General features: G+C 50.6%; 1 protein-coding gene across 2 annotated transcripts in view; it reads right to left on the bottom strand.

Moving 5' to 3' along the window:
• The window catches only part of SUPV3L1 (Suv3 like RNA helicase), a 1,718,675-nt gene that overhangs the window by 780,791 nt on the left and 918,042 nt on the right, over nt 1–19,842 (bottom strand). For both annotated transcript variants that reach the window (XM_069610607.1, XM_069610608.1), the window contains exon 9: nt 18,472–18,652. In XM_069610607.1, coding sequence (XP_069466708.1) covers nt 18,472–18,652 — 181 coding nt within the window. The remainder of the gene's footprint in view (nt 1–18,471; nt 18,653–19,842) is intronic.

Raw genomic sequence — 19,842 nt, forward strand, 5'->3', positions numbered from 1 at the left:
TAGCGTGATATTGGATGTAGGTTTTTTGTATAGGATGTAGATTAATTGTATTAAACGCCTTCCCAGGCCCATAAACTCCAGGATTGTGTACAAAAAGGGCCATTCAACCAAAACAAAGGCTTTTTCAGCGTCTAATAGCAACGCCACTGCTTGTTCTTCAGGGTCAAGGGCCTCGATCACCCCGAACATTCTCCTTATGCCGAATGATGTGTTCCTTCCTGGAATAAAACCCGCCTGGTCAGCTACCACCAGGGCGGGCATGAGAGGGAGTAGCCTTTTGGTTAGAACTTTAGCTAATATTTTGTTGTCCAGATTTATTAGTGAAATCGGCCCGTAGGATGCACAGTTGTCTTTGGGTTTCTGTGTTTGTGGAGAAGAATTATATTGGCCATGTATAGAGTTGGTGGTAGGTGTCCGTTAACCAAGGCCTCATCATACACTTGTAGGAGTGGAGCTATAAGGCTGGCAAAGTGCTTATAGAATTCACCTGTCAGTCCATCCGGACCCGGTGCTTTTGTGTTCCGAAGATCTTTGATCACTTCTAGGATCTCTTCTGTAGTAATGGGCATATTAAGTGGTTCTCCGAGTTCGGCGTCTAGCCAGTAGAGTTCAATAGTATCGAGATAGTGTGTTAATTCAGCCGGGTCAGCATTGTAGTATAAGTAATACAATTGCTGGTAGTATTGGGAGAATGTCTCAATGATGTCTTGGGCGGCGTGGACCGGGTTGCTGTTGTGGTCGATAATTGATTCTACCATTGTGGGTTTTCTGTTGGCGGCTATGAGTCTTGGCAGTAGTGCCCCTGGTTGTTGCCCTTCTCCATATTTATGGATTTCAGCAGTGGTTCTGAAGTTTTCAAGTTCCTCCTTGAGTTTTGCTAGATCTTGTGGGCCGTTTGTAGATGAGAGCTCGAGCTCCTTGAGGCGTGACTCACTTGAGAGCAGTTCTCCGCAAATTAAGTTCAGAATCCCATTCTCTTTGGTTAGGCAGACGCCTCCGACAAAGCACTTTAACGTTTCCCGGAGTGTTCCTGCTGAGGGTACAGACCCCTGGTTAATCTCAATGAAGGATATTATTTCCTTGTGCAGTTCATCTGCGAAGACTTGGTCTTGCAGGGCCCTTGGTTTGAATTTCCAACAAGGTCTATTCCCTAGCCTCTGGGTAGTAGTGCATTCCAGGATTACTGCAGAGTGGTCTGAGAAGGATCTGGGTAGTATTTGGCAGTCGCCCCATGTCACACGGTTATTCACGGAGACGAGAAGGTAGTCCAGTCTTGAGCTGGTTTTATGAACCCAGGAATAGAATGTAAAGTCTCTTGTCTCCGGGTGTTTGAGTCTCCATATGTCCGTTAGTTCGTACGCCTTGCATACTTCCTCAATTTGTAGGCTAGCTTTGGAGCGGGGCGTTGTTCCGGTGTGCGATTTATCTTTGGCAGGTTCTAGCGGGGTATTAAGATCCCCGCCCCATATTATTGTGGGACTTCTGCCGGTGTCTAGATGAGCCATCACCCAGTCGAAGTTGTTAGGACCATCGACATTTGGGCCATAGGAGTTTATTAGGATTATTTCCTCGCCTTCTATCACTCTGTGTACTAATAGTGATCTCCCTTCTAAGTTGGAGTGATATCAGCCTAAAGTTGGTGGTTTTGTTAATTAGGATGGCTGCTACTCTGGCGAATGAGGAGTAGGACGAGAAATATCTATGACGGCCCCATACGCTGACCCAGAGGTTTTCGGCGGTGGAGCGTAAATGAGTTTCTTGGATGAGGGCCACATTGATTTTGTGACGTCGCAGGTATTGTGTCATCTTCCTAACTTTAGTCGGTTCATTGCCTCCTTTGATGTTCCACGTGGCTATGTTAAATGTTTCGGGTTCTTCTTCATTTGGTTAGCTGGATTTGTGAAGTCTTTTCTATCTGTAGATATTGGGTCGGCTAACTCTCTGATATACTGAATAGCGGCCAGGACTCTGAGGGCAGTGGAGAAATTAGTCTGGGCGGGGCCGGGCGCGGGGAGGTCCGCCCACGGCCGGGGCACGTAGCCCATGACAAACGTCCCTTAACTTGGTGATCTCCAATTTATTCACCTTGTTCCCATCCCACAGGCGAGCAACCCCCAATTTGATCGTCTTAGGTTCCCCTCCCGTCAACATCCAACTGTTGAAGTTAAACTTTTGCAGTGCAAGGGGCGCTTGGAGTTTCCCAAGTCGCGCGGCCGTGGGGTATTCAACCCCTATTATACATGGTCCGGTGGGTTTCTCGTTGTTGGTCTTTCATCTATTGGCTATAGCTGTCTATGGTGGGTTCCGCTGTGCCCTTTAACTCCGAGCACGCGCTTGGTTGTTTTTCAATGCGCTACAGCCCGTTCGGTCTGTGTACGATCCCGCCTCTTCGGGAGTCTGAAAGAATTGGGTCCTTCCTTGGTGTTGGACCCTCAATCGGGCCGGGAACAGCATCGAATATGGTATTTGATTACCTCGGAGTCTTTTTTTTTTTTAATTTGTTTATTTGTAAATCAACACAGGAGAAATTATACAAATGCATTACATGAAGCTTCTCAAATCGTGCAAACCCAGAGTCCCCTTCTCCCATCCCAAGCGTTTCCCGGCGAGCATAGTTCTCAGGCCTCAATCGGACTGGTCTGGGGGTGGTAGCAGGTCATCCATGGCATGAAGGGCTCTTGCAATCTGGCGCGGTTTGTGGGTCAGGGCCGGGTAGTTCAGGTCATAGTCCAGTACTGGCGCCCAGATGTCTCGAAATCAGTGAAGCAGTCCCGCTTTGGCCGCCGTGATCCTCTCGGCTATCAAAATATCCCAGAGTTTAACCCAGCAAAGGGCCATCAAGGGTCCCTCAGCAGACTTCCAGGTGCAGGCCACCGTGATCTTAGCCAATAACAAGAACTGGGACACCAGGGCAGCTCTTCTCCCCGACCGCGGGTATGAACCTGGCAGTGGAATCCCTAGGAGAACCTGTTCGGGCGTGAGCGGAATGGTCACCTGGGTGACATTCTTTATGGTAGCTAAGCAAAGGGTCCAGAACTCCTTTACTCGCGGGCAGGTCCACCACATATGGAAGTAGGATCCTGGAAGTCCGCAAAGTCGCCAACAGTGGGGATCCAGTGCCGGTTGGAAGTGATGAAGGCGTAGAGGGGGATAGTACCAGCGCAGGAGTAGTTTATGGGCACACTCCCGGTTGGTAATGCAGCGGGATGTCGTCCGCATTCTTGTCCATATGTCCACCCACGTGTGGTTCTCAATGGTGTGTCCGAGGTCCGTTTCCCATTAAGACATGTAGGAAGGCCTAAACTGGAGAGGGTCCTCCTGCAGCAGTCTATATAGGGCCAAGATCCTTCCTCGGGCCGGTAGGTCATTCACCGTCAGCTCTAGTGAGGTGAGGGGTCTCGTGACTGCCGCACGGGTCTGCGAGTGGGAGCACCAGTGCCTAAATTGGGCGTAGGAATATCTATCCGTTTCCCCCAACTGGAAAGTCATCTTGCAGTGTTGAAAGGTTAGGGGGGAATCCCCCTCGAAGAGTTGTCCCAGAGTGGTGAGGCCCCCTGCGACCCAGTTTCTAAAGTTTTGGGGGTAGGCCCCGGGGAAAAGGCTGGGTTGAGGAAGATTGGGGAAAGCGCACTCAGGCCTCCTGGGACACCACAGTGTCTGCGAGCCCACTCCCAAGCCCTTATCGTTTGTTTTGTGGCTGTTAACGTGCCCGGCCAACTTCGGCGTAGGGCTGTAGGTAGGAATGGGAGGAAGCGAAGGGGGAGAATGAGGCAAGATTGTTTGATTTCCACCCATTTCGGCCGACCTGTAGCAAGCCCCCATGCTTGGAGGTGGGCTAGTTGCGCCGCCATTTGGTATTTACGGAGGTTGGGTACCCCTAGGCCTCCCAGTCTCGTGCTGGCCATCACAGTTCTCCGTGGGAGGCGCGCTTTCTTTCCCCTCCAGATGAAGTCCACCATCTTTCTTTGGAGCCGCTGTAGGGGGGGGCGGAATGGTGATCGGGAGGGCGGCACAGGCATAGACGAAGCGAGGAAGTAAGTTCATCTTGCATGCCGTGAAGCGGCCTAGGATGGAGATCTCTTGTGATTGCCAGTGGGTCAGATCCTTTTCTAGTTCCCCGAAGAGTGACGGGAAGTTAGCCCGATAGACTTTCATTGGATGTGCAGGGATCTGAACCCCCAGGTAGGGGATCGATTTGATGCTCCACTGGAAAGGACCTCTCTTCTCCAAGGCCGCTTGTTCAGCCGAGGTCAAACCCACTCCCAGCGCCGCTGACTTTTGAAAGTTAATTGCAAATCCTGAGACCACCCCAAAGTTATGGATTTCAGTTAAGGCCTCCCTCATGGAACCCTCAATGTTTGTAATGGTGAGCAGAACATCGTCCGCATAGAGGGCCATTTTATGTTGCGCAGAGCCAGTACTCAGGCCACTGATTAAGGGGTTTTTCCGGACTCGTTGAGCCAACGGCTCCATGGCCAAAAGCAAAGAGCAAGGGGGAAAGAGGACATCCCTGTCGCGTTCCGCACGTGAGGGAGATCGAGTCTGATAGGCGGCCGTTAATTCTCAGCCTAGTCCTAGGGGCCTGGTAGTTCGCAAAGATCCTTTTCAGAAAGGTCGGGCCAAAACTAAAGGCCTCTAGAGTGAGGCGCAGGTAAGACCAGTCCACCTTGTCGAACGCTTTGGTTGCGTCCAGCGCCAATAAAGCTAGTTGTTGGGAGTCCCGAGTGGCGATCTCAATGAGGTCCAGAGCTCTGCGGATGTTGTCTTTCGTCGACCTGTGGTGAATGAAGCCCGTTTGATCCGGGTTTATGATGTTCGGAAGGATGGGTGCTAGACGATTGGCCAGGATCTTGGAGTAAATATTGGCATCCAGATTCAGCAAGGCAATGGGGCTGTACGAGCTGATATCGTGGGGGTCCTTCCCAGGCTTGGGGATAAGGACTGTGATAGATTCCTGCATTGTTGGGGCGACCGTTCCAGTGGCCACGAATGAGTTGTAGAGGCAAGCCAGGGGCGCCACTAATTGGGGGCGAAAGATTTTGTAGAAGCGGGAGGAGAATCCATCCGGGTCCGGGGCTCTATATTTCAGGCTCTTAAAGGCTGCCTCCACTTCCTCGGTCGTAATCGGCGCTTCAAGGTCTTCCCTGGCTGCCGAGGACAGGTGCGGGAGGGCCGCCTCTTGAATATATGAACGTTGCTTGGTCGGATCCTTTGGGGCCGCCGTCATTATTTCCAGGTGGTGCGCGGTTGCCAAACGTACTTTCTCGTGGTCCGCGTAATGGGTCACCCCCTGCGGATCACGGAGGCCCAGGATGGCATTCCTACTCTTCACCTTTGCCAGTTTGTTCACCAAGAGTTTGTTGGCCTTGTTGTGGTGGGCGTAGTACCATTGCTTGGTTCTGGTTAACAGATTCGCCGTAGCCTCAGCGTAGTGAGCTTCCAGCTTTTTCCTAGCCATTTGTAGGATCCTGTAAGATTTCGGGGCCCAGCCCTTCCTTTTGTGAGTAGCCTCTGCTTCACGGACCTCAGCCTCCAGGACGGCTCGAGCCGCCTGCCATCTTTTATGGAATGCGGCACCTTGGGCGATCAGCTCTCCTCTAAAGACCGCTTTCATGGCATCCCAGGTGTTGGCCAGGGAAGTGTCCTCGTCCCGGTTTTCGGCGAAAAAATTCTTGATGGCGCTGGCGATTGAGTCTCTCACAGCCATGTCCCCCAGAATAGGGTCATATAAGCACCACCGGCGGCGTGGAGGGGGCTCCGGGTCATGGGACCGCAAGGTCAATGTAACTGGGGCATGATCCAAGAGGATCCGGGGGCCAATTACCACATCATCAGTGAAAGTCAGGATCTGTGGGGAGGTCAAGATCAGGTTGATTCTAGAGAAAGTACTGTGCATGTATGAGTAGAAGGGGAAGTCCCTTTCATCCGGGGACAGTACCGTCCAAGAGTCTACAATGTTCAGCGTGCGAAATAGATGGAGCAGGCCAGTGGCCACCTTCAGGTCTCTGGGTGTTGGGGGGGTGGGACCTGTCCTTGAGGGGGTCCGGAGCCACGTTAAAGTCTCCTCCCATTACGACATGCCCCTCAATGAAAGGGAGGAGGGTGTCCTCTAGCTCCTGATAGAAGCGCTCCTGGTATTCGTTCGGAGCGTACACCGAGATGAGGGTATAGAGCGGGCCATGTATCGTGCATTTGATTGCAATGAAGCGACCCTCTTGGCATCGACGTGTGTCGAGGATCTGGGGCTTCAGATCTTTTGCGAATAGAATGGTGGTGCCTCCCTTCTTGGTTCCATTAGAGGCGAGGAATTGTAGCGGAAAGAATCTGCTTCGCAGGCGAGGAAAGTCCACCGGAATCAAATGCGTCTCTTGCAAGAAGGCAATCGAGGTCCCGTCGTCCTGTAGCCTCTGTAGAATAGATTTCCTCTTCGGGGGGGGGGGCGTTCAGGCCCCTAACGTTCAAGGTGGTGAACTTAGGTTTCAAATGCGAAGGTTGGTCCGGAAGATCCACTTGCTGAGGGGAGGGGTGTCGTGGGGGAGACAGGTCAGCCATGGACGTGAGAGCGTAGCCGTTACGGGATCTCCTGTGGTTGAGGGTTTTTTAACTGGTCTTTCCCAAACCTTGTGAGTCCCCCAGCAGCTTTGCTGGATTTTTGGGGTTTATTTTTTTTCTACTGCTAAGAGTGAGACTCTCTTGCTCCCACTCTTAGACATGATTTGAGGTGTTCCTTTGACTTTGTATGTGTTCTATGGGCTATGGGGTCCTTTACCCCATAGGGTTTCATGCGTTTTTGATATGTGGGTTACACAGCAGCCTCTGTGCAGTAACCCAGGGGTGTCGTAGCAACCCCCCAACATAGACTCCATACCCTGGGACTGACTACTGTCTTCCAGGGCATGTAAAGTCGCCATTGTCTTTACTAGTCTTAAATTGTGAACAGAACCAGTACAAACCATCATATTGTGGACGTACTGGTCGGAGCAATTCGATTGCCCCGGGGTCTGTTGGTCGGGGGGGACTGCCCCCGACCGAGTTTTGGCTGGTGGCAGTGGATACTACTTTTTATATTCGACCGCGAATATATTCCTATGGGATTTTCCCATTGTTCGAGGCTACCACTTTTTAATACAGCCTTGAACATACCGCCGGTTTATTAAATTAATATAATTTCACCGGTTGGTATTTTTTGCCAAAACTTGGTTCCAAAATGGCGTTTGTGTTCGCTTCTGTGACTCCAACCCAAGTCGGGCCCTTTGTTCCACTTTTTGGTGGGCTTCTCCACAGAAGCCTCCAAAAGTGGTGCCACTCTGTCTGGGTACCACAGGGGGTGTGGGAGGGGGTTTAGGCACCCTGGACTGAGTTGCCTCGGCAACTCAAGTCGCACTCTTGTGTGATTGGCCCAAGTGGTGAGCCGCCCGGCTCACCACTTAGTATGTTGGAGTGACAGCTAGGCTGAATGAATGGGGGTTTTCTGCATAAAAGCAGGGCTTTGGGGACTGGAACTTCAGAAGTCGCCACAGGACCTAAAGAATCCGAGGAGGGAGAAGCCGAGCCGACCTGCAACGACGACACCACCGGTGGAGCCCTGCTGAACCGTCTCACCACTTTTCCCGACGACAGAGGAGATCTCCAGCCCGGAGTGTCTTCTTCCTTTCACTGGTGGGGATAACCAGTTTGCCCGTCTTTTCGCCTTCCTGGACCATCTCGTGGCTGCCTTGCCCGTGCCAGGCACCCCGGCAACCGGAATACCATGGTTTACCACTACCGCGAAGAAAAGGGTGGTACCTTGTAACTGGGAAACTCTGCGGCTGGTTTCTTCCCTGGCAGCGCAACGACCTTCAGCTTTCCTTCACGTCGAGACCTCCTCTTCCTCTGGACACAACACCAACTTGCAACCGCTGCCAGGAACAACTGCCCCCGCTGGAGCGTTCTTCCCACTTTCATGTACTGTGTCCAGCCTGGCTTCCCTTGCGACAGATCGGTCGGGGGTGACAGTAAATCCTCGACTTTCTAACCTGGGCTAGCCTGGGACCTGTTAACTAACTTTTCCTGACTTGATCTCAATCTTTTGTGAACTTTCTACAAAGACTCTTTGGGCATAACCCCACTGTGTGATCCTGGACAAATTTCACTAACTCTCTCTAAGAGTGGGCCTGGCACTTGAACTTCCTTGCTCTCCAGTAGACTTGCCTAAACTGACTCACTGTGGTTCTTTGAAAAGTATTGACATTTGTGTGCTTTCATAACCCTGCCTTTTTCCCTCCCTTTTTAATAACTTATTAGAGTGCCATCTTATGTTAAGCGCTCACCCCTGCCTGAAAATAAGTGGTGTTTCTCATTAAAACTTGTCTAATAAGTAATTAGGCTAGTATATATATATATATATAATAGTGGCTGTGTGTTGAATTTATGTACCTCTTGTGTGCTAGTGTAATTTACAAGTGTGTCTTGAAATAAATAATTATATACTTTTACACCAAAGCTCTGGTCAGTGTTTGCTTGTGCTACTGTATCTCTGTACCTATTGTCTATACTCTATATACTGCCTAACTCATCTTGCGAGAAGTCTGACTGCTCAGCCACAGCTACCAGGTAAATCTGGGTGGTACAGACTGCTACCTAAGGGAACTGCATAGGTTTCTGCCTAACATCAAGGGATGTTAACATCAACAACAGAGGAGCTGCTTCATCGCTGGTGCTCCAGGCCACGCCCCCGGAGCCTTTGTTTTATGCCTGTGAAGGATCCCCTTTGAGCTTGGACAGCTAGCGAAAAGTCGGGGAAGAAGTGGATGGTATCGCCGTCATGTTGTAGGTCCCCTTTTTCTCTCGAAAGTCGGAGAATCGTGTCGCGATCTTTGTAATTAAATAGTTTTGCAATGATCGTGCGAGGTGAAGCCACCGGGATGGGTTTAGTTGCTATTATTCTGTGGGCTCGCTCTACTATGAATAGGTGTGATAGATTTTCTGAACCGGATAGGGATGTGCACATCGCCTCAACATGGTCTTCCATTTTGGTCTGTAGTTTCTCTCTCACCCCCACGATCCTAATTTTGCTCCTTCTGGAGCGACCCCCCAAATCTTCGTGGCGGGCGTTGGCTGTTTTCATCTGTGCTTCCAATGTGAACACTCTGGCCGCCAGTGCTGCTGTTCCGTCATCCAAGTTGGAGATTTGCTGCTCTACTTCGTCTAGGCGCTCAGTGTGGTTATCGAGTCGGTGTTGCACCTGATCAACCTTAGATGCAAGGTCGTCCATCTTACTGTCGAGGTTCCCTATTCCAGCTTTTAATTCAAGGAGGAGTGCTCCAATATCCATGGGTTGGGAGTCGTCTTCTTGACTGGGTGCATGTGTCAGTGATTATGGCTCGTTGATGTGTCTAGGAGCTTTAGGCGTAGAGCCGGCTTCAAAATTCAGCTTGCGCTGGGATTTGTCAGTTTTTACCATATTGCGGTTGTGTAGTGGATGTTGGTTTTCTTCAGTTGTTGTGGCCAAGTGGTAATCTGGGTCCCTGGTGTGGTGTGCAGGTCTGAGGGTGTACGCTATGTGTAGTGTCCGTCACTCCATGTAGGCACTTGTATCAATTATCGTATGGAATTGTCTCTACTTTGCGTTTGCCCTGTTGATGCTCGGGAGGGGTACAAAACTCGTCGATGCGTATGGTGCTCGAGAGCTTGAGCAAATTCTCGCTGTGTTGTTCACTTGTGCGCACCTCGTGCCTCCTTGATTCTATCGCAAGGTGGTTCCGCGAGGGTTGATTTGCGGGTAGTTCCAAAGTAATGCACGTTTCTCAGATAGTCAGTGCCCCTCTGTTTATTCGTGGAGACAGGGCGGTGATGCTTTGACTGGCAACCCTTCCAGTGACTGTTAGCTGTTGGTGGGGAGCCTCTATAGCTACATGGGGGGCGGGGGGGACTGCCCCTGCCCTGCTGGTGTCTGCTGCAGACCTGTGCTGTGTGTAGTACTTTGCGGGCACTCGAGGCTACACAGTGGTAATGCACACTCAGGATCAGGCTCTCTTGTGGAATATAGAACTGTCCAGTAAGTGGACTGTTGCTGGGGGGTTGCCGCGACCCTGTGGGGCGCAGCGCCGGCTGGGTGAGCACGCTGGGTGCTTTCTCAGCTGTTTACTATTTAGGTATAGCAGTGCTGATTAGCGGTGCGCTCATTACCTGAGGGAAGGGCTGAAGTCTTTTCGCCGTGGCTGAACTCTCCTTGTTGTCGATGGTCCACAGGCACTCTCAGGACCTTAATAATCACTATGATCAAAGACTGGAGGCAATCAGGACCTCACTATGCATCTGTTCCATCTCTGACCAAGAGGTACGTTGGCTCCGTTGCTGGGTGAAGCAGGGTGTCCTCCCCTGGCCCCAGGGCGCGGCACCCACCTGGTGCGCCGCGGGGTAAAGCGGGCCGCTCTGCCCGAAGCCGTTTGTGTGGTGAGTAATGCTGGTTATGCGGGTATCTTCGGTGGATGTGATTGCTGCCTAGGGTCTGTTTCGCTGTTCGTTCAAGCCGTCTGTGGCGGGGGCGAAACTTCTACGTCCGCTTGCACAAGGAGTTTACGGCTGAGCTCCGCGCTCGCCGACAGACAATCGCTGCTGGGGAACAAGAGGGGAGCTGGGTGCATGCTGATATACTGGGCTTTGCACGCTGCAACAGAATGCATGTTGCTGGAGTCTTATGCCTTCAACGTGCGGGCTTTGAGTAGCCAGCCATCAGTGTATCTTGCTCCCAAGGCGATGATTGGGGTCCACTCGGATGTCTCGGGTACTGCCGCTAGTTTTTGATATGGACCCGGGGCCGTCGGATCTATGTCGCGTGTCGGCTTTTTCCCGTTTGCGGGGTGGATTGGAACTCATGTAAGATGTTGGCGGCTTTCATTTGTGGGGATACCCTGTTGGCCTCGGGGTGCGGGATGCTTCTGGCAGTGACGGGGGCGGGGGGGCAGCAGACTGTTCCGCCCACTCCGTGTTCGGTGACGGCTGGTCTCCGCGGTGGGTGTTGAGGGATGCGACGGGGCCTCAGTGTCTGGGACAGTTGGATTATGAGGTAAGCTGCGTGTACGGCTTGTGGGCCTTACTGTCAGCTACTTCGTGTGTTCAGCTGTGGGTGCTCCGGCCCGGACATGGAAACGCGATTCGTTCGGCCAGTTTTATTACCGAGGCAGAGCATTCCAGGCTTCTTCCTTGTGCGGTCTTTGTCTGGCCACTCATCCGATGCGTCACCGTCTGCAGCAGGGGTGTGGGAGGACAACCGGGTGAAGGTGGTACTGCAAGGCCTCTTCCGCCGCCTCGGAGCTACGATTCACGGTACGGGTTGTTGAGGATCCTGGATTCTGCCATTTTCCCCTTAATATCCGTCTTCCACTTGTTCAAAGTGGCAATAGAAAAAAGATTGGGTTTCTTACCCACTGGAACCGTCAGGATTGTGCAGGATTTATCAGAGGCCTCGCGGGAGCTCACAGAGGAGCGGCCATCTTGTCCGGCTCACTAGCACTCTCTCGTAATACCCTCTTATGATCCATTAGATATGTGGATCACTCAATTCAGACAGTCTCTTAACTGGCTGGTTAGGTCCACTATTACCAAACATGTCGAAGTGATCTCAAATGAAATCACTTCTGATTCAATAGATATGTGGATCACTCAGTTCAGACAGTCTCTTATACTTAACTTGCTGGTTAGGTGATAGTAACAGCTACAGGTTCGTATCTAATCATCTGTCTCCTTGGAGTGCACAATCATCCTAACTTCATGATGGTATGCAGTTTAACATAAGTGGAATTTGGTCATGTCTTTAATGGAGAAATGTAAAGAATCAAAGAACAAGTTACTTTCTTACCAGGTAACGTTCTTTCGATGGGATGGTCTGACGATGTATTCCATATCTATGACAGTAATCACCACAGCTGTGCTGCTTCGGAAAATCTTTCGGCATCTGCGTCCATGACGTTGATACGCCGTCCTCGAGGACCTCCTCCGACGGCAACAGATGTTATAAGTAGGACACACAACGCCCGTAGCCTCAGTTGTAGTTTTTTCCCAGAACGTGTGGCACCAATCTACTGCCAGTATGACCACAGAAAGCCTTGCGGAACGTAAGCTGAAATCGCACAAGAAATTCTGTAGCGGGTAGGCAGGGAGGGAGCGATATGGAATACGTCGTCGGACCATCCCATCAAAAGAACGTTACCAGGTAAGAGAGGGGATTGGGTCCTCCGACGTATTCCGTATCTATGACAGAGTCCCAAAGCAGTACCAACGTAAGGAGGAGGGAACATAATTTAGAATATACAAATTTAGAATGCCCAATCAAATTGCAGAGTAAAGGACCGTCTTGCCAAAGTCCAGATCCTGCCCCCGGATAGAATCGAGGGAGTAGTGGCATACAAAAGTATGGACCGAAGCCCAGGTGGCTGCATCACAGATGTTACGAATGGCAACACCCCTCTGCAGGGCAGTAGAGGCAGCCATACCCCTGGTAGAATGGGCCCGTAAGCCTACCGGAGGGTCCTTACCCGCCAAGCGGTAACATTTGGAAATTGCCAAGATGATCCATCGAGACAAAGTCTGCTTAGTAACAGCTTGTCCCAAACGCCTTCCAGCATAACCAATAGAGAGTTGATCGTCCACTCTGACCCGGGACATGCGTGAAATGTAGAAGCTTAAAGCTCTCCTAGGATCCAGCCTATGGAGCCTCTCCTCTTCCTTACCAGGATGTGGAGGAGGATAAAATGCCGGAAGAATAACCTTCTGGGCTTAAATGAAATTCCGACACCACCTTCGGAAGAAAGGAAGGACGAACTCTAAGGACAACCCTGTCCTTATGAAACACAGTGAAGGGTGACTTAACTGAAAGTGCCTGTAACTCACTCACTCTGCGAGCGGAAGTGACCGCAACTAAAAACACAGTTTTAAGGGTTAACAGTCTCAAAGGACAAGAATGCAAAGGCTCAAAGGGAGCACCCATTAGAAACTTGAGAACAAGGTTCAGATCCCAACCGGGCACCTGGAAAGGTGACGGAGGGAACATATTAGTGAGCCCTTTCAGAAACTGAGAAATCAAAGGGATTTAAAAATAAGAACACTCCTCAGACGAGCGCTTAAATATAGACAGCGCCGCCAGGTAACCTTTAATGGTACCCACTTGTAGGCCCTTGTGGGCCAAAGAAAGGAAAAAAGACAGAACGACAGGAATGTATCATGAAAAAGGATCCACATTCTGAGCCCTGCACCAGTCGCAGAACTTCCTCCAACGGCAACGGTACAGGGACTTTGTTGCCGGCCGTCTGGCCGAAAGCAACACCTCCATCACGTCTTCAGGGAGGTCCCAATCCTTATAATTCAACCTTTCAGAAGCCAAGCGTGAAGGTTGAGGGATCGGAACTCTGGATGGAGAACCTGACCCCCCTCCCGTGAGAGCAGATCGTCTCGGTAGGGAAGACAACGTGGAGGGCAAATGGACAAGTCCAGAAGGTCCGGGTACCACGTCCTTCAGGCCCATGCCGGAGCAATGAGGATCATCCGGGAACCGAACCTCTGTAACCTCCTCAGCACTTGCGGAATGACGGGGACTGGAGGAAACGCGTACAGCAGCGGGAAGGTCCTCCACCACAAACACGTCCCCTAAGGCTCCGTTTGGAGGAAATTCCCACGAGCAGAACCTTTCGCACTTCCGGTTGACACTGGAGGCGAAGAGATCCACTTGAGGGGTCTCCCAAAGGGCGAAGATCTCCAGGAGAATCTCCTGAGCCAGCTCCCACTCGTGAGAGATAGCGCTCTGCCTGCTCAGAGCGTCCGCCGTCTCGTTTTCTTCTCCGGCCAGATGAACTGCCGAGATCGAAACTTCCTGCTGGATGGCATAGAACCAGAGCTGCATCGCCTCCCTGGTCAGAGGAAGTGACCCTGCCCCCCCCTATTTGTTGAGGTAGTGCATGGCCACTGTGTTGTCCGTCAGGATCAGGACATTCTTTCCTCGCACAGTCGGCAGAAAAGCCTTCAGGGCAAGCCTGACGGCCCTCAGCTCCAACAGATTGAGATGGAGTCTGGACTCCAACGGAGACCAACGACCGCTGTCAACTCGTTGGCATGAGCTCTCCATCCCGGGAGGGATGCACCCGTCAAGATCGTCACCTCTGGCCAGGGTAGCCAAAATGGAACCCCCTTCATCAGATTGCCTTCGACGGTCCACCACAGAAGGTCCTGGGCGACCGAGGACGGCACCTTAACAGGGTCCGACATCCTGCCAGAGGACTGAGACCACTGGAGCTTGAGTGCCCATTGCAAAGATCTCATCCGCAACCTGGCCTCTGGCACCAGAATAATGCAGGATGCCATGAGTCCGAGCAATCTCAAGAACTCGAACGCTGGGAGATTCTGGGCATGCTGAAACTTGTGCACCATCTGCTGAATGTGATGTGCCCTCACCTGGGGAGGAAAACACTGCCCCAGGTACGTGTCGAGCACTGCTCCGATGTACTGGAGCCTTTGAGTTGGCGTCAAGTGGGACTTCTTTAAGTTGAGGGAGAAGCCCAGCTTGTGGAGGGAGTGGCAGGTGACGGACAGATGATCCAGGACTTGCTCGGGAGAGCGTGCCCTGATCGACCATTCGTCCAAATAGGGGTAGACGTGAATCCTGAGATGCGCTGCCACCACTACCATGAGCTTGGTGAAGACCCTCGGGCGGAGGTCAATCCGAACGGCAGGACCCGAAACTGAAAGTGCGAGTCGCCAACCGCGAAACTCAGGTACTTATTGTGCTTTGGATTGATCGGCACATGAAAATATGCATCCTTGAGGTCGAGAGACACCAACCAGTCCTGCAGTTGAAGGGCCTGGAGGACTTGAGAAAGAGTAACCATCTTGAACTTGTCCTTCCTGAGGAGTTTGTTCAAACCGCGCAAGTCCATGATGGGTCTCAATCCCCTGTCTTTCTTGGAAATCAAAAAATAAGGGGAATACCATCCCTTGTTCCTCTCCGCTACAGGCACCAGTTCTATGGCGCCTTTCCCCAGCAGGGCTTGAACCTCCTGCACAAGGAGCCGATCCGGACTCTTCAAAGCGATTCCCTGGTGGATTGGTGTGAGGCCTCTGCCGGAAAGGAAGACAGTAGCCATGGGCTATGCTCTCCAGAACCCACACATCGGAAGTAATGACGCCATTCTACAAGATGCTGCGCCAGCCTTCCCCCAACCGGCGAAGCATGGGCCTCATGACTGAGCAGAAGCGGCTGCGGCGTTGCCTCAGGGCAAAGAGGCAACTGCTCGCGCGGCCTTGGCACCTCGAGTACCTTGTTTTTCACCTCTGGCACTCCTACGGTTGCCCCTTTGACTTGCAGCTCCTCTCGCTTTACTAAAGGATGAGTAATAACGAAAGGAACCTCCCCCCAAGGCTGTCCCCTAGGACGAAAAGGCGGAGGTTGGCAGACTGCAGCGCCCAACGACTTTGCTGCAGCTTTGGAGGCTCTCGTCAGCCTTGCTACCAAAAAGATGTTCACCATCAAAGGGCATGTTGAGGAGCCTGGCTTGCACATCAGGAGCAAACCTGACTTCCTCAAACACGCAAACCTGCGTATCACAGTGCTCGCCACCATGGACCGGCTGACACAGTCTGCCATGTCCAAACCCGACTGAACGGACTCACACATAGCATCCTTGCCATCCAGAGTAATAGCAAGAAAACCATCCTGTTCGTCCCCTTCAGTAATTTGTTCAGCCGCTAATGAAATACAGTTCCACAAAGTGTGCGTGAAACGTGACAAGGCACATACGGAGTTGGCCGCCTAAAGAGCCATACCCCCTGAAGAAAACACTTTCTTCGCCCAGCCATCAAAACGCTTGTCGTCCCCATCAGCAGGGATGGTAGGATACAACGCCTGCTTTGCTGGGGCCCTAGCCGCCTGCACCACCAAACTCTCCGGAGTGGGGTGCGTGGTCAAGTAGCAGGGGTCACTACTGGCTGGGCGGTATTTTCGTGGCAAAGACTTGCCCACTGCCGGGAGACTCTCCGGAGCAGTCCAAGCCACTGCCACCCTTCTTTGCAGAGCCATATGGAATGGCAGTACCGGGTCAGTGGGTGGACCTTGGTCGAGCATATCTGTCAGGTCATCCTGCACAAAATCAACTGGGGGTGCCGACCACCCCAAGTAGTCTGTGACCCTCAACATAAGGTGCTGGTACGATGACTCGGCATGGGTGCCAGGCTGAGGCCTACAGAACTCCACCTCTGGAGAGGTGTCCAGACCACTGGCGTCATGCAGTGACTGACGCAAGTCCTCAATCTGGCTACGACCAGAAAGAATCTCATCTGGCACCGTGTCCGGAACGTACCCATCTTCAGAACCCTCTTCCACCTCGGAAATATACTCCATAGGCTGGAAAGGGGCAAAGAATATGGGAGAAAGACATGTTTTGCCTTGGCCAGGGCCTTTCTAGAAGTTTCCCCCGTGCCACGGGGTACCTCTGACACCACAGCCTCGAAAGGCGTCGAGGGCGTCGACGTTGAGTGAATCGCGTCGATATCGAGCACAGCGCCGACAACATCGACTGCTTCGACACAGGCCTCGAAGGTGGAGCCCCGAGCGTGTCCTTCGACAGCCTGGGCGCCGATGGCGTCGACGACTTCCTCAAGAGGCGGAGCCTTGAGAGAGTCCGTCGACCTCGGCGCCACCGGCGGCGACGTCTTCTTCGAAGACTTCAGAGGTTCACACGGGCTCGAGCGCGTCGCGGACCGGGACCTGGAACGGGCATGACTTGAACGATTCCCCTAGTCCGAGCGGGACCTCTACCGCGAATCGTGCCGACCATCCGAGCCCGAAGGCATACGAGCAGTGTCTCCAGTACGGTCACGACCAACCCCTCTCGGAGGCGCGGACGGACCGGAGCCCTGCGATTCAAGAATCGCCAACATTTTCTTCCCGAAGGAAGCCCATTCCTCCGGAGAGGAACGCTTGGTGGGATAAGAAACCCGCCGATGGGCCGAGTCCTCGGATGAGGACGGGGAAGGCGACCGATGACGGCGCTTCCAGGAGTGCCTCAAAGAAGCAGAGGAGTGGCGGGACCCACTCCAGGACCGAGACCCCCTAGACTTACGACTACGATGCGGAGAGACACCCCTCAGACGCGGGGTGGAAAAAGAGGAAGACATCCCGTACAAACGAACAGGTTCGAAGAAACGAAACAACAGAAACTCCAAAGAGTCGAGGTGCGCCGAGATCTCCGAAGCAAACACGTTCGCGGAAAAAATGGAACTGAGGCTTCGGGCGTCCTACTTATAACATCTGGTGACATCGGCCGTCGGAGGAGGTCCTCGAGGACAGCGTATCGACGTCATCGACGCAGGGCGCAGAAAGATTTTCCGAAGCAGCACAGCTGTGGTGATTATTGTCAGATATGGAATACGTCGGAGGACCCAATCCCCTAGAAAAATAAATATAGCATAATGATAAAAATTAAAAGGAGAGAAGTGAAACTCGGATCACGTCCCGTTACAGTTAATCTCAATGTTCAAACAGTTAAACGGACTAACTCCACAGAGTGCACAATCTGACCTGCAAGTAAAAGTCTTGCAACAACCGCAAGTGGACCTACAAACTTTGTCCTGTTAAAATGTCTGACACAAACTTTATAAAATAGCTTCAAGTATTTAAAAGCACTTAAAACTTGACTTACCTATTAAGATACTAAATACCTGTTGGCATGGGAGTTTACCATAGACTGCAACATGTTCTGGATTTTTTAAATTGCTTTTTCATTTTTTATTAATTTCTTTCACACAAATAGCTGTTGGATTTTCCAGTATTGGTTAAAGTTTATGCTATCATTTTAGCTGCGTTTCCTTGACACACTTTGGAATTTTGAAACCTTATGTATACAAAAATTAAAGTATTTCCTTTCTGTGAATGCTCCTTAATGCAGAATTTCAGAATACAGTATATTTAGTGCGTAACCTTCCTTTTCTGGTGTGCTTATGTGTGACTAGCTGTACCGTGGTACTAACGCTTGTATTAATAGTCAATGTTATGTTGCAGGTGGACAAAAGAGAGATGAACATTTCTCTTCAGGATGGACCGTGATGCTTGTCTTCACTTGGAAATTAGTCTGCCTCTAAAGGAATTTAAGTTGTGCAGAGTAGACATGAATGAAGTATTCATGTACTGAAGAAGGCAGAGTAACGCTTGTTACCAAGAAAGTGCCTTGGAAGAGATGAATGAGGAAAGCCTTCTGGTGTTTATCCACTGTCAAAACATATGATGCTATAATTCAATACATTTTAGAAACCTTCGACACAGACCAATACTAAAACAAATCTTCATGGCAACAGACTCATTTAATATTGAAAACTAGCAACCCAGCATAAACGGAGCACTGGTAGAAATCTGCTATTTTTAAATAGAATGACGCATTTTCAATGTTTTGGGCATATATTATACGTTAATCATTAAAATCATTACAGGTGAGAAAAAGTAGTACTTGCCTGGTGGAAGGCTCCCATAGATAACTGCACATTCTAGTCCACGGGCTTCTATCTGTCTACTCACAGAGTAAATATCATTTTTATTGAAACATACAATGCAGTCTCCAGGGTGTAGGTTATCTAATGTTTCCAATGCATAGTCTTGCACAGTAAGTGGTGTTAGCCTTTTGTACTCGCGGACCTACAATAGAAGGTAGATAATGTGCAAAATAGTTTACTGCCCATCACAAGTAGCCAAGTACGTACAATACCTATTAAAATAACTTAGCCATGTGTAGTGAAATTCATATGAAGTGACCTTTAATACTAGTCCATACTGATGTGTGTGTGTGTGTGCACAAAAATTACTGTGCTTGTAACAGAATTCTGACCCAGTAATTAAGCTACTAAAGCAGAAGTAAGGCTTCTTATTACCCGATTCAGGCAGTGGCTGCTTTAGCTGTGTGTGTAAATGGGGGCATGCATGAATATATGCACACAGACACTATATTAATTGGTTTGTGATAGAGGTCTGTTATTGATGAGTGTTGAGGGTTGTGTTCGGGCATTGTAACTGTGCCTAATAAGCTGCGTTTAAGTCCAAAAAGGACCATTTGATCAGCTTATTCGACTGCAGGAACTAGAGGGGTTGATGTAAATACTGTATGGTAGAAATTGTGAGAGGGTGCCTGACCCGAAAATGGATTGTTATCTGGACTCTGGTTACAGCACAGATAGTTTAGCGGCATAAGAATATGTTAAGACTTTCTGAGGGTAGTGTTGCAAGCTAAGAGTCGGACCCTTGAGGGACATTTTACTGGTGTATATTAAAATAATGCAGATAAGGCCCATCTTTCCCTATTACTAGAGGGTTATACCTGCATATCTAAATAAACTAAAGGTGCTTGTCAGTAAGATACAAATGAATATGTCCACGGTCCAAACTAATTCTCTCGCAGTGAGGTCCCACTTGCCCAGACCCCTAGTGATAGTCTTGCAGAGCATGCTCACCTCCCTAGCCTCAAAGGGGGAGGCTCCCCCTTGGGGAGAAGGGACCAATACCCTTATTTTGTCAAAGTAGCAGCATCAATTCTGTAAGTGTATAAATGCAGAGGGCTAAATTATTTGGGGTGTGGGGGAGTTTGAGGTGGCATAATAGAGTGCTTAGCACCAGAAAATCCTATAGAGTATTGCAACAAGACATTCAGTTGCTAATCCACTAGCTTTTCCATTTTTCTGCAACTTCAACTAAAGGGAAGTTTTGATCTACTAAAATATACCTTGTTTGAGGCAGGAGTTCTTAAAACATTCAACATACACAGATTTCTACATTATAACAGGAAATTCTACTTTTGCATCATATTCCCTAGAGACAGTGAGAGTTAGGTTGGC

This window comes from Ambystoma mexicanum, chromosome 8 (genome assembly GCF_040938575.1).
Source record: "Ambystoma mexicanum isolate Mex_15411 chromosome 8, UKY_AmexF1_1, whole genome shotgun sequence".
In the NCBI taxonomy this organism is placed as follows: Eukaryota; Metazoa; Chordata; class Amphibia; order Caudata; family Ambystomatidae; genus Ambystoma; species Ambystoma mexicanum.